Here is a 21,516-nt window from a genome sequence, read left to right on the forward strand (position 1 = left end):
GTCATCAGAGCGCGCCGCCGCCGCCGCTTCCGCCGCCGCTTCCGCCGCCGCCGCCGCCATGAACAGCGTAGGGGAGGCATGCACCGATATGAAGCGCGAGTACGATCAGTGCTTCAATCGCTGGTTTGCCGAGAAGTTTCTCAAGGGAGACGGCTCCGGGGACCCGTGCACCGACCTCTTCAAGCGCTACCAGCAGTGCGTTCAGGTGAGCTGCAGCCCGAGCCCTTCCGCCTCTGTCCGCCCCGAGCCCCGCGTCCTCTCTGGGGCGTGTGGGACTCGAGCACCGGCAGTGGGAAGCCTCTACGAAACCGGGGCAGGAGCTCTGTGGCATACCGTCCGCAACAAAACCTTCCGACTATCCCCGAGTGTCAAAGTAAAAAAAAAAAAATTTTGTTTTTCAATATTTTACTGTTCGTGAAGCATAGTAACATTTTCTGGTTCGTGAATGCTCATCCTCCCAACTCTCAGGAGTGGGTATGGTTATTCGTATTCTATACATGGAACACTCACGCCCAGAAATAGAATGATTAGTTCACTCGAATCAGGTTTCCTTGTTTTGTTTTCTCGGGGTGTTGGCTTTTCTGGTATATTAGACGTTGTGGGCTTTATAATTATTCTTTGATTTTTTTTTAATTATTTTTTTTTATTAGAGAGTGCCAGAAATCTAGAGGGAAGGGGATGAGAGAGGGAGGGGAGAGCGAGACGCCTGCAGCCCTGCTTCACCACTCGCAAAGCTTTCCCGGCTCCTTAATCCAGATTTAAACATAGTCCGCCAACAACACATGTGCTTGAGTTTGTCTCACTTCTTTTTTTTTTTAAATATTTATTTTATTTATTCCCTTTTGTTGCCCTTGTTGTTTTATTGTTGTAGTTATTGTTGTTGTTGATGTCGTCGTTGTTGGATAGGACAGAGAGAAATGGAGAGAGGAGGGGAAGACAGAGTGGGGGAGAGAAAGACAGACACCTGCAGACCTGCTTCACCGCCTGTGAAGCGACTCCCCTGCAGGTGGGGAACCGGGGGCTCGAACCGGGATCCTTATGCCGGTCCTTGTGCTTTGCGCCACCTGCGCTTAGCCCGCTGCGCTACAGCCCGACTCCCGTTTGTCTCACTTCTAAATGTTAAAGATTTCCTCACAACTTCTTTCCAGTCTCTAGTGTCGCACTTGTTTTCCTCAGAAAGGTACTTGTTAAAAGAAGTAGGGGGGTTGAGTCATGGCAGTCCTTACAGTTTAGCCTAGTTTTACTTTCTTTTTAATCCCACTTATTTTAGTAGGACAGAGAAATTGAGAAGAGGCAGAGACACCTCCAGCTCTGTATCTCACGTGCTTAAACCTGGGTGCTGTGCATAGTGAAGGGGTACACCGCCCCCTAATTTTACTTTTGTACTGTCACTTTATTATTCTTTAATATATATTTATTCATTTTCCCTTTTGTTGCCCTTGTTTGTATTGTTGTAGTTATTATTGTTCATATCGATGTCATCATTGTTGGATAGGACAGAGAGAAATGGAGAGAGGAGGGGAAGACAGAGAGGGGGAGAGAAAGACAGACACCTGCAGACCTGCTTCACCGCTTGTGAAGCGACTCCCCTGCAGGTGGGGAGCCGGGGGCTCGAACCGGGATCCTTATGCCAGTTCCTGTGCTTCACACCATGTGCGCTTAACCCGCTGTGCTACTACCGCCTGACCCCCAATACTGTCACTTTATTTACAAACTACAGCTCTCAAGCTTCTTAGACACCTTTACGATGTGTTTTCTCCTCCCACCAGAAAGCAATAAAGGAGAAGGAGATTCCCATCGAAGGACTGGAGTTCATGGGCCATAGCAAAGAAAAGCCTGAAGGTTCTTCTTGACCTTGTCACCTTGAAAACGGACTGTCAGGATATTGAGGGACTCTGAACTTTTGTCGGTGCAGACTTCCGTTTGCAAACGATGCTCCTCAGTCTGCTCTGAGATGAATGTCTCACTTGTCTGGCATTGTGCCAAAACTCAGTGTGCTCAATCTGAGTGATTGCTTGGGATTATGGTTGCAATATTCAGTCTGGAATCAGCTTTAAATATATCTTGTATGTATGTAAGTAATGAAAAACTTGTCAAAGTTGGCTTAAGTTATGCTGTAAGAACATCTGGTACTCTGGCAGGGTCAGCTCATGGAAGTAATTGGTTAGGACATCTCTTTTCTCTCAGGGAGCTAATGGTCTGAAAAGGGATCCCAGCATAACAGTTTTTAGCAGACAGTTCCCTGCCTTAAGGTTACCTCAGATTAACACAAATTTCAAAAATGCTGCAGTGAGCCTCATTTCAGAGCTTACAGCATAGAGAGATATTAAGGCCTTTTACAGTAGCTATGGAAGAGGAACCTGGATTATAAAGATTTACTGTTCTCAGCTTTCAACTGAAGTCAATGAATGAAGTAAAACCCTGTATCATAAAATGCCAGAATGCTGCATCTGCATCTGGTTAAATAGGTGGATGGGATTTGCTTGATTTACCTTATTTATCTACCATGCCCTGTATTGTCTATAATCATGATGATGGAATAAATTGCAAATTCAGTTTCTATCATTTACCCCTGGAACCCAGTGCATTTCATGGAATCACTATTACTCTTAACACCACAAACTGCACATACACACTGGAAAACATTTTTACAAGTTTTATAAATTAAGGGTGAATGGGAGTGGTAGCGCAGCAGGTTAAGCGCATGTGGCGAAAAGCACAAGGACCCGTGTAAGGATCCTGGTTCGAGCCCCCAGCTCCCCACCTGCAGGGGAGTTGCTTCACAGGTGGTGAAGCAGATCTGCAGGTGTCTATCTTTCTCTTCCCCTCTCTGTCTTCCCCTCCTCTCTCCATTTCTCTCTGTCCTATCCAACAACGTCAATAATAACTACAACAATAAAAAACAAGGGCAACAAAAGGGAGTAAGTATTTAAAAAATAAAATTAAGGGTGAACATTAGCTTTAAGGAAAGTAGTATCATAGTAATTAGGAACCACTCAATTCTAGCCATAAGACTTCCCACCATGCACACGAACTCAGGTTCAAGCCCAGGGCCACCATGAGAGCCCCACACAAATGGGGTGCTTCACAAGCTGTGCTGTCTTTCACCCACTGTGGGGCAGAGGGGAGGGGAGTACACCAGGAGCAGTGGAACTATGCAGGCACGACGCTCCCAGCAGCAAGAAAATTCAGTTCTGGCTGAGGATTAAACCTGGGACCTTTGGTGCTCAACTGGCTGTACCCAGTTGAGCTCACAAGTTACCATGCACAGGCTTCCCACCTGCAAGGGAAAGTTTGATGGGTAGTGACGCAGTGTTGTAGGTGCCTCTATCCCTCTGTACTCTCAGTATCTGCTATCTAATAAAGAACAGGTCTTGGGAGACAGCATAGTGATTATGCAAAAGACCTTCATGCCTGAGACTCAGGTCCCAGGTTTAACTCCTAACATCACCACAAACCAAAGCTGAGCAGTGCATGTCTGTATCTCCTTCACTGGAAATAAATAAAATGGAAGATTTGGATGTAGAGGCATTGAGCCCTAGAAATAAGGCTGGGGGCAAAAAAAAGTTTGTTTTTGCATAACTGTTCTTTCTCCCCAGCCCCAAGCTACAATTTTTAAGCTTTATTTCCATGGTAAGTTACACAGCTATCATTTTAATGCTGATTCTATATTACAGATGAAAGAATTACATAATTTTATAAGTGTTGGGATAAGGTAAAATCCCATTAGAATATCCTAGTCTCCCGAAATGTCTAAAGACAGTTACGAAGCTTAGTTTACAAAAGACCTAAATTCTACTTCTTTCTGTTTTACTAATTAGTGTTTTTTATTTAGAATGAGTAGTCCTTATTGTAATTTCAAAATATTCTACAGTGGGCAGGGGAGATAGAATGGTTATGCAAACAGACTCTCAAGCTTGAGGCTTGGAGGTCCCAGGTTCAAGATATTCTGCAGTGGGCAGGGGAAATAGAATGGTTATGCAAACAAACTCTCAAGCTTGAGGCTCTGAGGTCCCAGGTTCAATCTCCCAGCACCAAAAATTCTACATTTACTTCTGACTGGTTTAGCTTCATTATACAAAGATTAAAAAATATATCCGGGGCCTAGTAACTGAAAGAAGCTAAGCATCAAGCTAAAATTAAATAGGTTTACGTTCTATCACAAAGTAGTTGTTGGGGGGCAGGAGATAGCTCACTTGGTACAGCACGCGATTCACCATGCTCAAGAACCCTGGTTCGAGCCATTGGCACCACATGGATGTGCCGTGCACTGCACCAGGAGCTTCGTGAAGAATCAAACAGTGCTGTGGTCTCACCTATTATAAAAAAATAAAGGTGGTCCGGGAAGTGGCCCAGTGGATAAAGCGCTGTACTCTCAAGCATGAGGCCCTGAGTTCAATCCCCGGTGGCACATGTACCAGAGTGATGTCTGGTTCTTTCTCTCCTATCTTTCTCATGAATAAATAAATAAAATATTTAAAATAATAAAAATAAAAAGGTGGGCAGGGGTAGATAGCATAATGGTTATACAAAGAGACTCGTGCCTGAGGCTCTGAAGTCCCAGGTTCAATCCCCCGGGCTACCATAAGCCAGAGCTGGGCAGTGCTCTGGTGTCTCTCTCTCCCTCTTTCTCTGCATCTCTCAAAAATAAAATAAAATATAAAAAAAAAAAAAAGTTTGGGGGGGTCAGGTGGTAGGTAGCACAGTGGGTTAAGTGCACATAGCGCAAAGTGCAACAATCCTAATTCAAGCCCCCGGCTCCCCACCTGCAGGAGGGTCGCTTCACAAGTGGTTCTCTCCCCCTTTCTGTCTCCCCTCCTCTCAATTTCTCTGTCCTATCCAACAACATCAATAACAACAACAACCACAACAACAATAAAACTACCGGGGCAACACAAGGGAAAAAACAGCCTCCAGGAGCAGTGGATTAGTGGTGCAGGCACTGAGCCCCAGCAATAACTCTGGAGGCAAAAAATACAGCTTGGTGAGAAAGGGGAGACAACTAGATTATGACTCCAACACATGCAGTGCTGAGGCTCAAACTTGGGACCCCATACTTAAAGTCCACTGCTTTATCCACTGTGCCACTACCCAGGTCCCTCTCCTAACCCTGAATTTTTTGAAAGATAAAAGTATCAGATACAGTTACGCAAAAAGACTTTTCATCTCTGAAGCTCCCAAATTCAATCCATAAACCAGAGCTGAGCAGTGTTCTGGTTTTCAAAGGGAAATTTTTTATTATTTATTGGATAGAGATAGTCAGAAATTTAGAGGGTAGGAGAGATAAAGAGGGAGAGGGGCCAGATGGTGGCGCACCTGGTTGAGTGCACATTACAATGCACAAGAACAGGGTTCAAGCCCCCAGTCCCCACCTGCAGGGGGAAAGCTTCACAAGTGGTGAAGCAGGCTGCAGGTCTCTCTCCCTTCCCTCTCTATCTCCCCTTCTGGCTGTCTCTATCAAGTAAAGATAATAAAGATTTTAAGAGGGAGACACCTGCAACACACTTGCAAACTTTCCCCCTGCAGGTGGAGACTGGGGGGCTTGAACCTGGGTCCTCGCACACTGTAACATATACTCAACCAGGTGTGCCAGCACACCAGTCCCCCCAAAAAAAATTTTTTAAAGGAAAATTAGAAGTCCATGGTGAAATCAAAAATGCTTCTTATTCAAAGCACTTGTCAGCCCTGGCTTATTTTGGTGCTGAGGACTGAACCTGGGGAACAAGCTAAGAGCCTCAAGCTTGCAAGTCTGCCACCAGGGTTGTCACTGAGGCTTGGTTTTGGCACTATGAATCCACCACTCCCAGCAGCCTTTTTTTTTCTTTTCTTCATTCCTTACCCCACCTCCCTTCTAGTTTGATAGGACAAATTGAGAAAATCCATGTGTGTGTTCAACCAGGTGTGCCACCACCAACCCCCTTCTCAATTCTTTTTTTAAAATTTTTTATATTTAATTTTTTTATTTTTTTAGATTTTATTTATTAATGAGAAACATAGGAGGAGAGAAAAAGAGCCAGACATCACTCTGGTACATGTGCTGCTGGGGATTGAACTCAGGACCTCATGCTTGAAAGTCTGATGCTTTATCCACTGTGCCACCTCCCGGACCACATTTAAAAAAAAATATTTATTTATTTATTCCCTTTTGTTGTCCTTGTTGTTTTATTGTTGTAGTTATTATTGATGTTGTTGGATAGGACAGAGAGAAATGGAGAGAGGAGGGGAAGACAGAGAGGAGGAGAGAAAGACAGACACCTGCAGACCTGTAAAGCGACTTCCCTGTAGGTGGGGAGCTGGGGGCTTGAACCTGGATACTTATGCCAGTCCTTGCGTTTTGCGCCACGTGCGCTTAACCCTCTGCGCTACCGCCTGACTCCTGCCTTCTCAATTCTTAAGAGATTAGGAAGGCTTGGATTCCAGAAACAAAGTCCATACTATTGCAGAAATGTTGTTTCCTGCTTCTCCAAAGGCACCTGACTCTCGAGCGTTTTTGCTGCTTGGGGGATGAACCACAACCCAATACCTTTGGAGAAAATTAGCTGACCAATGGGGGCTATTGTAGCAAATGCTGGTGGAGCAGGACAGACAACTGACGTGAGAAGCAATACCGGAGAAGCACGGGTAATTTTTCAGATGTAAACAGCACCCTTCTGCTGTCTATTCAGTGCCCGTGCCATCCTGAGTTTTATCAGAAGCTACTGTCGATACTTGCTTGGCCCTACATGTCACCTCATTTACACACCCCAGGTACTGGAAACCAAGGACATTCTCCTCATAAACTACCCAAAAGCCCAGGAGGTAACACAGCGGATAGAATCACTGCGCTCAAGCATGAGATCTAGAGTTCTATCCCCGGCATCACATGTGCCAGAGAAATCCTCTGGTGTATACAGACATCTAGAAGCCTGAGTTGGCCCAGAAACGCTGTAAACAGCAGTTACATACTTTTTATTACTGAAATAGATACAATACCAGCAAAGGAAGCAACTGTCAGGGAGGGAAAAAAGAAAGCAACTGTCAACTCATGACCATTCTGAGTTATTTATTTAAGCCATCTCCTGCCACAAGCATGGATGGAAGATCAGTATCCTGGTTAGAGATTGATACAAGTAAAGAAGGTGAGCTAAGGTCCCATACACTTTTTTGGTCCGTATGCAGAGTAATGGTCCAAACTAGTGCTGTGGTCTCCCAGGCTTGAACTGAATACTGGTCCAGATTCTCTTTATTCGTCTTCATAGCCGGTTGGCAGCGGATTCACATGAGGGTTATGGAATAGACTGTGGTTACCATCTCCCCAGGGAAAGGGCTGTGGAGTGAAGATGTTCATTAGGCAATTCCAGAAAACAATTCAGAAACAACTGTCATGAATTGCTTAAGACAGGGTAAGTGGGAAAAGGGGAAATAGCATAGTGGTTTATACAGTATGCCTAAGGCCCTAGAGGCCCCAGGTTCAATCATTAACCAGGGCTTAACCACCATTAACCATCATTAACCAGGGCTGACTAGTATTCTGGTAAAAACAAAAATTGGGGCCAAGCAGTAGCACAGTGGGTTAAGTGCACACGGCATGAAGAGCAAGGATACTGGTTCGAGCCCCTGGCTCCCCAGATGCGGGGGTCGCTTCACAAGTGGTGAAGCAGGTCTGCAGGAGTCTGTCTTTCTCTCCCCCTCTTCTCTCGACTTCTCTCTGTCCTATCCAACAACAACAACAAGGGCAACAAAATGGGAAAAATGGCTTCCAGGAGCAGTGGATTCATAGTGCTAGGACTGAGCCCCAGCAATAACCCTGGAGACAAAAAAAGAAAAGAAAAATTTTAGGGACCAGGAGGTGGCACATCTGGTTAATAAGTGCACACACTGCAGTGCAAGGACCCAGGTTTAAGCCCCCAATCCCCACCTGCAGGGGGAAAACTTCATGAGTAGTAAAGCAGGGTTGTAAGTATCTCTGTGTCAGTCTCCCTTCCCTCTCAATTTGTCTCTATCCCTTAATAAATAAAATTTTTTTAAATGCCAAAGATACTGTAAAATTAAAAAATAATTTAAAAATTTAAGCAGATTTACTACTTCCAGGGCAGTCCTTAAAGTATACAGTAGGAAATGTTAAGTTACTTATAAGTCTTTCTGGTAGGTGAGGGTAGATAGCATAATGGTTATGCAAAGAGACTGTCATGCCTGAGGCTCCGAAGTCCCAGGTTCAATCCCCTGCACCACCATTAAGCCAGAGCTGAGCAGTGCTTTGGTGTTTCTCTGTGTCTCTCTGCATCTCTCTTAAAAATAAATAAAATACTTTAAAAAATAAATAAATAAGTAGGTCTTTCTGGTAGCCAGTGAGAGCTGTGTTTGGGTGTAATCTGGAGGCTGGGCAGTGGTGCACCCGGTACAGCACACATAGTGCAGTGCACAAAGGTCCGGGTTCAACGGCCCGCCCCACCTGCAGGGAGGAACTTTACAGGCACAGTGAAGCAGGGCTGTGAGTATCTCCCTCTTATGTCTCTCTCTATCCAATATGTAACATGATGATCTTCAAACCTCCTGTATAAGAACAGAGGTGGGTGTGGGAGAGATATTTCCTCACATGTAGACTTCTGGGTTTCACTCCAGACCTGTTGTAAGTCTCTGGACTGGAAACCACAATCTTCCGTCCTTCTTGCAACCCTTGAAAACACTGCTCCAGGGCAGCGGCTTTGTCTTGAGAAATAAATATCCCTCTGGGGAATGTCACAGTATCTGGAGGCATGGGTACTACTACTCAGGCCTTACAGGCAAGGGTGCTGCTTAACTAAATAAATACACCTCCTCTAAGGTTTCTAAATAGTTTTACTGCACAAGGGTGGGAGTGAGACTCAAAATCTCCTCAGGATCCATAAATCTGGGTTAAATTTCCGTGAGACCAAATGAATTCTACCTGGACTAAGTGATTCAGGAACCAGACAGGGCTCTTGTTTACAAACAAAAAACAAAAAGCAGGGAGTCTGGGTGGTAGCACAGCCGGTTATGGGCACTTGGCACAAACCTGGGACCCCAGACTTAAAAAGCCCCCGGCTCCCCACCTGCAGGGGAGTCGCTTCCCAGGCGGTGAAGCAGGTCTGCAGGTGTCTGTCTTTCTCTCCCCCTCTCTGTCTTCCCCCTCCTCTCTCCATTTCTCTGTACTATCCAACAACAACGACATCAATAACAACAACAATAATAACTACAACAATAAAACAAGGGCAACAAAAGGGAATAAATAAATATTTTTAAAAAGTGCAACAAAAAGGAAATAAATAAATATTAAAAAAAAAAAAATCCCAGCAACCTTTACATCTACATCAACAGCCCAGGGACAAATAGTTAAGACAATTGGCTAAAAGAAGAGAGAGAAAGCTGGTCAGTTAGTACCTGCCAGATACCTGGATGTCCTAGAAGCGAACTGCTCTGCACCTTTAACACTAAGACGGAGGAAGAGCACAAGTCACTAGGCTCAAGGACTCAGGTTCAAGCCCCCGGCTCCCACCCGCGGGAGGGGAAGCACGGCTGCAAGTTTTTTTTTTTTTTCCTTTCCCTTCTCTCTCCCCCTTCCCCTCTGTTTCAAACCTCCACAAACGAACTACCGTTTCAGAACAGTACTATATACGGTTGGGATAAAGCACTGAAAAACGAGCTCTTTCCTTCTGTCTCTTTGTGACTTTCTGCAATTCTCTCATTAAAGTAAGTAAACAAATAAACAAACAGTGACAAAGAAAACCGATGGACGCTTTTTATAATGACCTTGAAGGAAACAGACACGCCTCTTATTAAAAGTCTGTTTCCCATCGGCAACACCGGAGGAAATCCACGGCCGTGGTCGGGGCGTCCGGAGTGGCGTACCTTGGACCTGATGCGGAGATGCGGGTAGGGGACGAAGTCGGGCCTCTCGTGCTCTCCGTGCTGCGCCTTCAGGAAGACGTTCAGCATGCTCACTCCCACCCCGGGCAGCGCCACGAAGAAGGTGAGGGCCTTCCACATGCGAGCTGCGGAGAGGCAGACCGCTCAGTCCACACGCCGGCCCGTCTCGCCCACCCGGCCCCCAAGGCCTCGGGCCAAGGTCACACCCCGCCCTGCCCCGCTAGACCGGGGCTGACGTCCGCCCCGCCAGACCCAGCCGCCGCACCTGAGCCTTCCTCGCCGTGGGAGCCGCTCGACATAGGCCGCCCCCGCGGTGGCCGGGACTGACCCAGCAGCCTGGAAAGCCGGGACACAGCCCCCGCCGCCATCTTTGACCAGGACCGCGGCAGGGCCGGAAGCGGAAGCAGAAAGGAGGGCCTGGGGCGGGACCACAACCGCAAAAGGAAGCTCCCATTGGGTGGTGTCTGAGGCCCAAGCGCCTGCGCAGTTGCCTCCGGACAGACTGCGGCAAGGTCTAAATCCTCGGAGCCGCAGGGAGCATGCGCTCTGGTACTCCTGGGGAGGCTTACTGCCAAGGACTGGTTTGGGAGGCAACCTGGCACCCAGAATCTTTCGCTTCATTAGAGTCCCTGGACGCTAGTGAAAAGTTCTGGCCAAGCACAAATCACCCTAAAATGCCACTCCTGGGCTGGAGAGATAGCATAATAGTTATGCAAACCATTTTCATGCCTGAGGCTCCAAGATCCCCCAACACTATTAATTAATTAGCCAGAGATGAGCAGTGTTCTGGTTTTTCTCTGTACCTTTCTCTCTGTGCCTATTTTCCAATAAAATAATTTTTAAATAATTTATTAATGGAAAGGAGAGAGAAAAAAATAGACATCAGTCTGGTACATGTCCTGCTGAGGACTTAACTCGAGCTTGACTGTCTCATGCTTTATCCTCTGTGCCACCTACCTCCCAGACCACAAAATAAAATAAATTTATTTTTAAAAATTTAAATGCCGGGAGTCGGGCGGTCGCTCAGTGGGTTAAGCGCACGTGGCACAAAGCGCAAGGACCGGCATAAGGATGCAGGTTCGAGCCCCCGGCTCCCCACCTGCAGGGGAGTCGCTTCACAGGTGGTGAAGCAGGTCTGCAGGTGTCTGTCTTTCTTTCCCCCGCTCTGTGTTCCCCTCTTCTCTCCATTTCTCTCTGTCCTGTCTAACAGCGACAACATCAATAACAACAACAATAATAACTACAACAATAAAAAAACAAGGCCAACAAAAGGGAAAATAAATAAATATTTAAAACAAACAAAAAAATAAATGCCATTCTTCTCCCTATCCTAACGTCTTTTTTCATGATAACCAACCAGTCTCCCCTACATGAACATATCAAGCCAATGATGCCAAGAATTCACCACTGAATTCCTGAGCCTGGAGTCTTGCCTGTCACGTAGCATGTGCTCAATATAATTTTACTGGCTGGCTGGCTGGCTGGCTGGATAGGTGATTGGCAAGGGAACAAGAAAAAAAACCCTAGAATCAGTGTTTGAAGATCTGGTTTTAAATCCCATTCAACACACTTAACTCGGGTTATTTACTCATGCCAGTTTCCTCTTCTTTGAAATTCTAGAAACAAAAATTGCTATCTAACGTTTTGCTCATTTATCTTTTTTATTAGTGATTTAATCATGATTTACAAGGTTGTCAGATAATAGTAGAGGTATAGCTCCATACCATTCCCACCACCAAAGAAAGCCCTGTGCCCCCTTATCTAATGTATTTATTTTGTTTCTATGATTTTTCCTACCACTTTTTTTTCCTACCACTTTTAAAAAAATTCTAATCTTTATTGGATAGAAACAGCCAGAAATTGAATGGGAAGGGGGAGAGATACAAAGAGACAACTGTAGCACTGCTTCACCACTTGCAAGGCTTTCCCTATGAAGGTGGCAACTGGAGGCTCAAACCCAGGGCCTTGTGTATGGCAATATGTGCACAGTGCGTGCTCAACCAGATGTGCTATCACTTGCCTCCCCCACAGACAAAATTCTTTCTTTTCTTTCATTCTAATCATCTAAAACCAGCTTTCTGAAAAACGTATTTATTTATGAGAGAGCAATGCATCATTCTGGCACATGTGGTAACACAGATTGAGCTACAGATCTTATGTTTGAGAGTTCACTGCACCACTTCCTACAAAGTGAAAAAGTTTTTAATAACATTTATTTATGGGTTAGCAAAATAGTTCACTTGGATGGTGGGCTACTTTGCCATGTGCACAGCTCAAATTTGAGCCTGGCCCCCACCACAATAAAGGAAGCTTTGTTGCTATGGTCTTTTTCACTTTATCTGTATCTATCTAAAAAAATCATAAAAATTGGGAGTCAGGCAGCAGCACAGTGGTTTAAGCGCACGTAGCACAAAGCACAAGGACCAGCATAAGGATCCCGGTTCGAGCCGCCAGCTCCCCACCTGCAGGGGAGTCGCTTCACAGGCAGTCTTCTTCTTCTAGCGTTTGCCCTTCTTCCGTAGCCAGTCAACAGCATCAGGTTGAGCCTGATGTAAAGTTTTGAGACCTCCTTTGAATCTGGAGAGGTGGCAGTCATTGACTATGTGGGTCATAGTCTGTCTGGAGCCGCAGGGGCAGTTCGGGTCGTCTCTGGCTCCCCAGCGGTGGAACATAGCGGCGCACCGGCCATGGCCTGTTGGATAGCGATTGAGGAGGGCCCAATCATAACGTGCTAGGTCAAAGCCGGGTTGACGCTTGCAGGGGTCTGTGATGAGGTGTTTGTTCTTTACCTCAGCTGACTGCCAACTCTGTTTCCAAGAGTCTGGAACAGAGAAGTTCAGTTTAGGCGTAGGGGACCAGATTGGGTGACGAGACGTCCAGCGTTGGACAGGGTGGGCGAAGATATCCGCGTATATTGGCAGGTCCGGTTGAGCGTAGACGTGGGAAATGAACTTAGATGATGCCGCATCCCGACAAATATCTGGCGGGGCGATGTTGCTAAGAACTGGCAGCCATGGAACCGGGGTGGAACGGATGGTTCCAGAAATGATCCTCATGGAGGAATATAATTTGGAATCGACCAAGTGGACATGGGGGCTACGGAACCATACTGGGGCACAGTATTCTGCAGTGGAATAGCATAATGCCAGAGAGGATGATCGTAGTGTGGAAGCGCTCATGCCCCATGAGGAGCTGGCCAGTCTTGCAATGATGTGATTCCTCGCGCCCACCTTTGCTGCAGTTTTTATGAGATGTTTGTGAAATGATAGAGTGCGATCGAGAGTAACGCCAAGATAGACTGGCTGGGCTTCATGCCGGATTCTCGTATCGCCAAGCTGCACATTAAGCTCACGTTAGGCCGAGGCATGGTGTAGATGGAAAACACAGGCAGTAAAACAGGTCTGCAGGTGTCTGTCTTTCTCTCCCCCTCTCTGTCTTCCCCTCTGTCCTAATGACGATGACATCAATAACAACAATAATAACTACAACAATAAAAAGCAAGGGCAACAAAAGGGAAAACAAATAAATATCTTAAAAATACTAATAATGTTTTATTTGAGAAAGAGACCAGAGCACTACTCAACTCAGGTTTATGGTGGTGCTGGGGATTGAACCTGGGACCTAAGGGCATCAGGTATGAAAATCTAATGTACAACCAACAAACTCTATCCATAGCTCTAAAAACGGTTTGAAAAATAAAATTTATGGGTGCTGGGCACACGTGGTAGAACATGCATGTTACAATGTGCAATTCCTGAATTCAAGCCCCCAGTCCCCACCTGCAGGGGGAAGCTTCACTAGCAGTGAAGCAGTGCTAGAGGTGTATTCCTCCCTGTCTTCCTCTTCCATCTCAATTTCTCTGTCTCTAACCAAAGTAAACAGATCAATAAAATAACTTAAAAAGTAAGGAGCCGGCTAAGCTAGTAGGACACCTGCCTTGTTATGTCCTCTGCCCATGTTCCAAGTCCAGTAGCACAGAGGACACTATAGCACTGAGGGCAACTTTGGCGCTGTGGTGTTTCTGCCTTCTCCTCACTTCCTCTTTCTATCTGCCTGAAGAATCTGTCCGAGCAGTGAAACTGGGCATGCACAAAACCCCAGCCAAATAAGAAAATTAAAACAAATAAGAATTAACTATGTTACAGTGCACAAGGAACCAGGTTTATTTAAGCTCCCAGTCCATACCTGCAGGGGGCAAGCTTTGCATGTGGTGAAGAAGTGTTGGAGGTGTCTCTTCTCTCTCCCTGTTTTTCCCCTTCTTTTTCGATTTCTGTCTCTGTCAAATAAATAAATAGATAAATAAATAAACAAACGGAGTTGGTAGCTCAGTGGCAGAGCATAAACATTGCATGTGTGAAGCCCTGGATTCTATCCATCCATCGTATAAAAAAGAGAATTCTGTGTCTGCTTTTTTACCTCCTGCACAACCTCCTTTTTATTTTGACCACAACACTGCTCAGTTCAGTGGTGCTGGGTATTAAATCTGGAACTTACAAGTCTCAGGCATGAAAGTCTGTTGAATCAACTGCTGTGATATCACTCTGGCCCTCTAGTCTCTTTTATGAGAGAGAGGGGGAAACAGAGAGAAAGACAGGAGAGACTCCACAGCACCGCTCCACCATCTAATAGCGCTGGAGTTCTAATAGTGCTGTCCATGGCACTCCCATAGAGAACTCCAACACAGCGGGACACATTAAAGACTTACTAGGTGAGCTACTCATCTTCCAGCTCAATAAACTTTTCACTGCTACCAGGGTTATCACTGGAGCTTGATGCTTACACAACAAAGCCACTGCTCCAGGTGGCCTTTTTTCTTTTTTCTTAAATATTTTATTTATTTATTCCCTTTTGTTGCCCTTGTTGTTTTATTGTTGTAGTTATTGCTGTTATTGATGTCGTTGTTGTTGGATAGGACAGAGAGAAATGGAGAGAGGAGGGGAAGACAGAGAGGGGGAGAGAAAGACAGACACCTACAGACCTGCTTCACCACCTGTGAAGCGACTCCTCTGCAGGTGGGGAGCTGGGGACTCGAACCGGCATCTTTAAGCCGGTCCTTGCGCTTTGCGCTGCATGCACTTAACCCGCTGCGCTACCGCCGGACTCCCTCAAGGTGGCCTTTTTTCTTTCTTTCTTTCTTTCTTTCTTTCTTTCTTTCTTTCTTTCTTTCTTTCTTTTTTCTTTCTATTTTTATTTATTTTTTATTTATTAATGAGAGGGAAAGAACCAGACATCCATCTGGTACTTGTGCTGCCAGGGATTGAACTCAGGACCTCATGCTTGAGAGTCCAATGCTTTATCCACTGCTCCACCTCCTGGACCACTCCTTCTAAATATTTTATTTAATAGGACAGAGAGAAATTGATAGGAGAGGGAAAGATAGGGAGACTGAAAGATGCCTGTAGCCTTGCTTCACCATCTGTGAACGTTTCTTCAAGTAGGGAGTGGGGATTCAGACCTGGGTTCTTATACATGGGATGTGTATGCTTGGCTGGGTGTGCAACCACTGGGCTCCAAATATTTTGGGGTTGAAGAGACGGCATAATGCTTATGGCTGTGGTCCAGGAGGTGGCGCAGTGATAGGGCTTTGGACTCTCAAGCAGGAGGTCCTGAGTTCGATCCCTGGCAGCACACTTGACAGAATTATGTCTGGTTCTTCCTTTCTTCTCCTATCTTTCTCATTAATAAATAAATAAGTAAAATCTTTAAAAAAAAAAAAAAAAGACTCATGCCTGAGGCTCCGAAGGCCCCGGCTCAACCCCCTGCACCACCATAAAACAGAGCTGAACAGTACTCTGGTATCCTGGTGTCTGTCTCCTACCCCTCTATCTCTGTAACTCTCTTTCTCATTAAAATAAAATCTCTTGGGAGTCGGGCGGTAGAGCAGTGGGTTAAGCACATGTGGTACAAAGCACAAGGACCTGTATAAGGATCCTGGTTCGAGCCCCCGGCTCCCCACCTGCAGGGGAGTCGCTTCACAGGCAATGAAGCAGGTCTGCAGGTGTCTGTCTTTCTCTCCCCCTGTCTTCCCCTCCTCTCTCCATTTCTCTCTGTCTTATCCAACAATGATGACATTAGTAACAACAATAACTACAACAATAAAAAAGGGAAACAAAAGGGAAAATAAATAAATAAAAAGATTAAAAAAAATCTCTTGTGTTCTGGGAGGAGGCGCAGTGGGTAAGAAAGGCACTGGACTCTCAGTCTTGAGGTCTTAAGTTCCATCCTTGGCAGCACATGTACCAGAGTGATGTCTGGTTCTTTCTCTCTCCTCTTATCTTTCTCATAGATAAATAAAATCTTTAAAAGAAAAATAGGGGGTCAGGCAGTAGTGCAGTGGGTTAAACACACATGGTGAGAAGCGCAAGGACTAGCGTAAGGATCCCAGTTTGAGCCCCCAGTTCCCCACCTGTGGTGAAGCAGGTCTGCTGGTGTCTGTCTTTCTCTCCCCGTCTTTCCCTCCTCTCTCCATTTCTCTCTGTTCTCTACAATAACAATGACATCAATAACATCAGCAACAATAACCATAACAACAATAAAACAACAAGGGCAACATAAAGGGAGAAAATGGCCTTCAGGAGCAGTGGATTTGTAGTGCAGGCACCAAGCCCCGGCAATAACCCTGGAGACAAATATATAAAATCGTTTTAAAAAAATATTTATTCATTTACTTTCCCTTTTTGTTGCCCTAGTTGTTTTTTTGGTGTAGTTAGTATTGTTGTCATTGTTGCTGGATAGGACAGAGAGAAATGGAGAGAGGAGGGGAAGACAGAGAGAGGAAGCAAAAGATAGACACCTGCAGACCTGCTTCACCGACTCCCCTGCAGGTGGGGAGCCGGGGGCTTGAACCAGGATCCTTCACTGGTCCTTGCGCTTTGCGCCACGTGCACTTAACCTGATTTTTTTTTTTTTAACCAGAGCACTGCATACATACATATATGCATGTGTGATTCCACTGCTTCCAGTAGTAGCCTTTTCTTTTTTTTCTTAGCTAGAGAGGTGTGGGAACAAAAACCTACGTCCTTGTGATTTACTGGGTGAGCTGTCTCCTAGTCCAAGAAAAAGAAAGACCTTCCTGACCACCCCAGTGTGAACTAGCTGCTCCCCACTGCTGACATCCTAGCCCCCCTCCTGTGCCGTATCTCCCTCCATGGCACTCACCACCATCTGCTGTGTTAAATATTTATGGGCTTTTTCTGTCTGCTTTTCTTCCTTCACTGATCACCACGGGGCCAGGGCTCTATCCCTTTCACTGTGGCCAAGTGCTCAGCAGATGCTAGGCACTCACTGAACAGTGTGACCTCAGCCAGGATCCTGGGAGCAGGATGTTATTCTTCCCATTTTTCAGAGGAGGAGACTGAGTCTGAGAGGTCCAGAAAGCTGCTCAAGGTCACAAAGCTTTGGGTAAGTAGGGGACCCATACAGTCTGGTACTCAAGTCAGAGCTTTTTAAAAATATATTTATTTATTTATTTCCTTTTGTTGCCCTTTTTTTTTTATTGTTGTAGTTATTATTGTTACTGATGTCATCATTGTTGGATAGGACAGAGAAATGGAGAGAGGAAGGGAAGACAGAGAGGGGGAGAGAAAGAGACCAAGTCAGAGCTTTTAATGTCAAATCCATATAGACTTTGCTCTAGGCGGAATCTTTCCTGCTCTGAGATCACCTGTCAATCTCATGCAGAGCTGAATAGGGGCTAGCAAGAAAAGGAACAGAAGAGGCTTGGAAAGAAAATGTCATGTCCTGGGGTCCTCAAGAGTAGACTGAACCAAAAGATATATCTTTGGGGTGCTGAGATGGCAGTCCACAGTCCCTGCTGCCCCCTCACTATCTCCCTGCCCCCATCTGTGCAGGGAGCCTCCCCAAGGCCATGGCCAGCCAGGCCTGCCTTTGACGTCATCCTCTCTGGCAGCTGGTGATGTTTACACTTGTGCTGAGCCACGATGGTGCTCAGTGATGCTCTATTTCCTTGACACGGAGTGGGAGGCTGGGCCCCCTGATTCTGGGGGCAGCTGCTAATGAGCAAAGACATCAGGGTCAGAGACTGGGGGGTGTAGACAGCAGCTTAGCCAAGGACATGGTCTGCTTAGGGGAGAGCTTATCTAGGGCACCCTGCCTGCCACTGTGGTTTTCTCCCAGCAAAGATCACCACCTGTTCCCAGACCAAGAACACTTGTCCACCAAAAGGCTGCCCCTAGGAGAGGGCACAGAGGCTTTTGTCAAGCACTCTGCAGGGCAGATTCAGAGTATTGAGACTACCACCTCCATCTTCTGAATAACTTGGCTGAGATGATCAGTGTCACTAGTTCATTAAATTAGTGTATCCCAGGAGGTACACAAAGGAAGAAGGCCCTGAGTTCAAATAGCAGCACCACAGCATGTGCTAGAGCAATGCTCTGCTTCTCTCTTTCACAAATAAATAAACTCCAATTAGAGTCTCAGCTGTGTCCTCAACCTGGGGGGACACCAGACACCCAGTCTGTCTAGAGAGAGAGACTGGCAGGTAAGCTGTCATAAATTCTGGCAGATTTCTTCTTCTTCTCCTTCTCCTCCTCCTCCTCCTCCTTCTCCTTCTTCATTTTAAAACTTACCTTCTTTTTAAAAAATATTTATTTATTTATTCACTTTTGTTGCCCTTGTTGTTTTATTGTTGTAGTTATTATTGTTGTTGTTACTGATGTATTGTTGTTGGATAGGACAGAGAGAAATGGAGAGAGGAGGGGAAGAAAGAGAGGGGAAGAGAAAGACAGACACCTGCAGACCTGCTTCACTGCTTGTGAAGCGACTCCCCTGCAGGTGGGGAGCCGGGGGCTCGAACCCAGATCCTTTCCCTGGTCCTTGCGCTTCACGCCATATGCACTTAACCAGCTGCGCTACCACCCGACTCCCGATTTCTTTTTTTTTTTTAATATTTATTTATTTATTCCCTTTTGATGCCCTTGTTTTATTGTTGTAGTTATTGTTGTTATTGATGTCGTCATTGTTGGATAGGACAGAGAGAAATGGAGAGAGGAGGGGAAGACAGAGAGGGAGAGAGAAAGACACCTGCAGACCTGCTTCACCGCCTGTGAAGCGACTCCCCTGCAGATGGGGAGCCGGGGGCTCGAACCTGGATCATCACGCCGATCCTTGCGCTTTGTGCCACGTGCGCTTAACCCGCTGCGCTACCGCCCGACTCCCCAGATTTCTTTCTGAAATCAGAACACTGCTCAGCTCTGGGGCTTGAACCTGGGAGCTCAAAGCCTCGGGAATGAGAGTCTCCCCAGCCCAGAGGCATCACAGCTTGGAATGTGACATCAAGGTCTAGCCCCACCTCTACTGATCTGCTCTCAGAGTCTTGCCTGACTTTAGTGCGTCTGAAGAGAAAAGGACTTCAAAGTCATGGGGTCTTTGAGGATGGAAGCAGCAGGTATGACTCTGGGGTGTTAAGTTTGACATTTCTTGCTTGAGCTGAGAAACTGTTAGTTGGAGATACTAAAAGGATTTCATAGGATAATCATTATTAGCTAACATTTCTTAAGTACCTAGTGTGTACTAGACCCTGTACATGTATTAATTTAGCCCAACAGGAACGATGATGATGATGATGATGATGATGATGATGATGTGCCATCAGAGTCTTTTTCACTGGGGCTTCATGCCTACACAATGCTACCATTCCTGATGGACATCTTTTTAAAGCTATTCCTAATTTCTTTCTCTCTTTCTTTCTTTCTTTCTTTCTTTCTTTCTTTCTTTCTTTCTTTTCTTTTCTTTTCTTTTCTTTTTTTCTGCAGGGTTAGTGCTGGGGTTTGGTGCCTGCACCACGAATCCACTGCTCTGGGGAACCATTTTTTTCTTTTGTTGTTGTTGTTGTTGCCCTTGTTACAGCCCTTGTTGTTGTCGGTATTGCTGCCATTGTCGTTGTTGGACGGGACAGAGAGAAATGGAGAGAGGAGGGGAGACAGAGAGGAGGAGAGAAAGACAGACAGCTGCAAACCTGCTTCACCGCCTGTGAAGCGACTCCCCTGCAGGGGGGGAGCTGGGGCTCGAACCGGGATCCTTATTCCAGTCCTTGCCTTTGCACCATGAGCGCTTAACCTGCTGCGCTACCGAACAACCCCCGCTATTCCTCATTTAAAATTTTTTATTTATTTATTTTTATTTTATTTACTTTTTCCCTTTTGTTGCCCTTGTTGTTTTATTGTTGTAGTTATTATTGTTGTTGTCATTGTTGTTGGATAGGACAGAGAGAAATGGAGAGAGGAGGGAAGACAGAGAGGGCGAGAGAAAGACAGACACCTGCAGACCTGCTTCACCGCCTGTGAAGCGACTCCCCTGCAGGTGGGGAGCCCGGGTTCGAACCGGGATCCTTATGCCGATCCTTGTGCTTTGCGCCACCTGCGCTTAGCCCACTGCACTACAGCCCAACTCCCCTTAAAATTTTTTTTTAAATATTTATTTATTTATTTTCCCTTGTGTTGTCCTTGTTGTTTAACATTGTTGTGGTTATTGATGTCGTTGTTGTTGGATAGGACAGAAAGAAATGGAGAGAGGAGGGGAAGACAGAGAGGAGGAGAGAAAGACAGACACCTGCAGACCTGCTTCACCGCTTGTGAAGCGACTCCCCTGCAGGTGGGGAGCTGGGGCTCAAACCGGGCTCCTTATGCTGGTCCTTGCACTTTGCACCATGTGCGCTTAACCCACTGAGCCACCACCTGACTCCCTATTCCTCATTTTTTAACGAATCAATTTGTTTTTAATTATCTTTACTCTTAAAAGATTATCTTTATCTCCCTCTTGCTCGGGCCCGTGTGACCAGCAGGATGGGCAAGTGTGGTGGGACTGACTGGCAGGAAGCTGCGTAGCCACTGGTGGGACCAGAAGTGGCATGATAAGCAATACAAGAAAGCCCATCTGGACACAGCCCTGAAGGCCAACCCTTTTGGAGGTGCTTCCCATGCCAAGGGGATTGTGTTGGAAAAAGTAGGGGTTGAAGCCGAACAGCCAAATTCTGCTATCAGGAAATGTGTCCAAGTCCAGTTGATCAAGAATGGCAAAAGAAATCAACCTTGTGCCGAATGATGTTTGCTTGAATTTTATTGAGTAAAACGATGAAGTTCTGGTTGCTGGATTTGGTCAGAAAGGTCATACTGTTGGTGACATTCCTAGAGCCTGGTTTAAGGTCGTCAAAGTGGCCAATGTCTCTCTGTTGGCCTTATACAAGAAGGAAAGGCCAATATCCTAAGTTTGATGTTGAAAGTGCAGTGGTAATAAATTTTCATAATACCAGACATTAAAAAAAAAACTTTGGGAGTTGGGCAGTAGCACAGCGGGTACGTGGCCAAAGCGCATGGCGGAAGGATCCCCGTTCGAGCCCCGCTCCCCACCTGCAGGGGAGTCACTTCACAGGTGGTGAAGCAGGTCTACAAGTGTCTATCCTTCTCTCCCCCTCTTTGTCTTCCCCTTCTCTCTCCATTTCTCTCTGTCCTATCTAACAACGACGACATCAATAACAACAATAATAACTACAACAATAATGAAAAACAAGGGCAACAAAAGGGGAAATAAATATTTTTATTTTTGTTGGATAGAGACAACCAGAATATTGAGAGGGAAGGGGGTAACAGAGAGGGAGAGAGAGACAGAGAGACATCTGCATCACGGCTTGACCAC

The 21,516-nt window shown here is 45.9% G+C and overlaps 2 protein-coding genes and 1 pseudogene across 2 annotated transcripts; 2 read left to right on the forward strand and 1 right to left on the reverse strand.

Moving 5' to 3' along the window:
- The first annotated feature begins 17 nt into the window (after positions 1-17).
- TRIAP1 (TP53 regulated inhibitor of apoptosis 1) lies at positions 18-2,555 on the forward strand. Its single transcript, XM_060192957.1, has 2 exons — positions 18-205; positions 1,770-2,555. The coding sequence occupies exons 1-2, from the start codon at positions 59-61 to the stop codon at positions 1,851-1,853; spliced, it is 231 nt and encodes a 76-aa protein (XP_060048940.1). The 5' UTR covers positions 18-58; the 3' UTR covers positions 1,854-2,555.
- Positions 2,556-7,027: 4,472 nt separating this feature from the next.
- On the reverse strand, positions 7,028-10,288 carry LOC103115517 (cytochrome c oxidase subunit 6A1, mitochondrial). The gene is made up of 3 exons (XM_007525277.3): positions 10,130-10,288; positions 9,847-9,989; positions 7,028-7,306 (listed from the first exon to the last, which is right to left on the reverse strand). Exons 1-3 carry the CDS (start codon positions 10,230-10,232, stop codon positions 7,223-7,225), a joined length of 330 nt encoding a protein of 109 aa, XP_007525339.1. The 5' UTR covers positions 10,233-10,288; the 3' UTR covers positions 7,028-7,222.
- Positions 10,289-20,660: 10,372 nt separating this feature from the next.
- Positions 20,661-21,088, forward strand: LOC103115550 (small ribosomal subunit protein uS12-like; annotated as a pseudogene).
- The last annotated feature ends 428 nt before the right edge of the window (positions 21,089-21,516 follow it).

Source organism: Erinaceus europaeus, chromosome 6, assembly GCF_950295315.1.
Source record: "Erinaceus europaeus chromosome 6, mEriEur2.1, whole genome shotgun sequence".
NCBI classification, from domain to species: Eukaryota; Metazoa; Chordata; class Mammalia; order Eulipotyphla; family Erinaceidae; genus Erinaceus; species Erinaceus europaeus.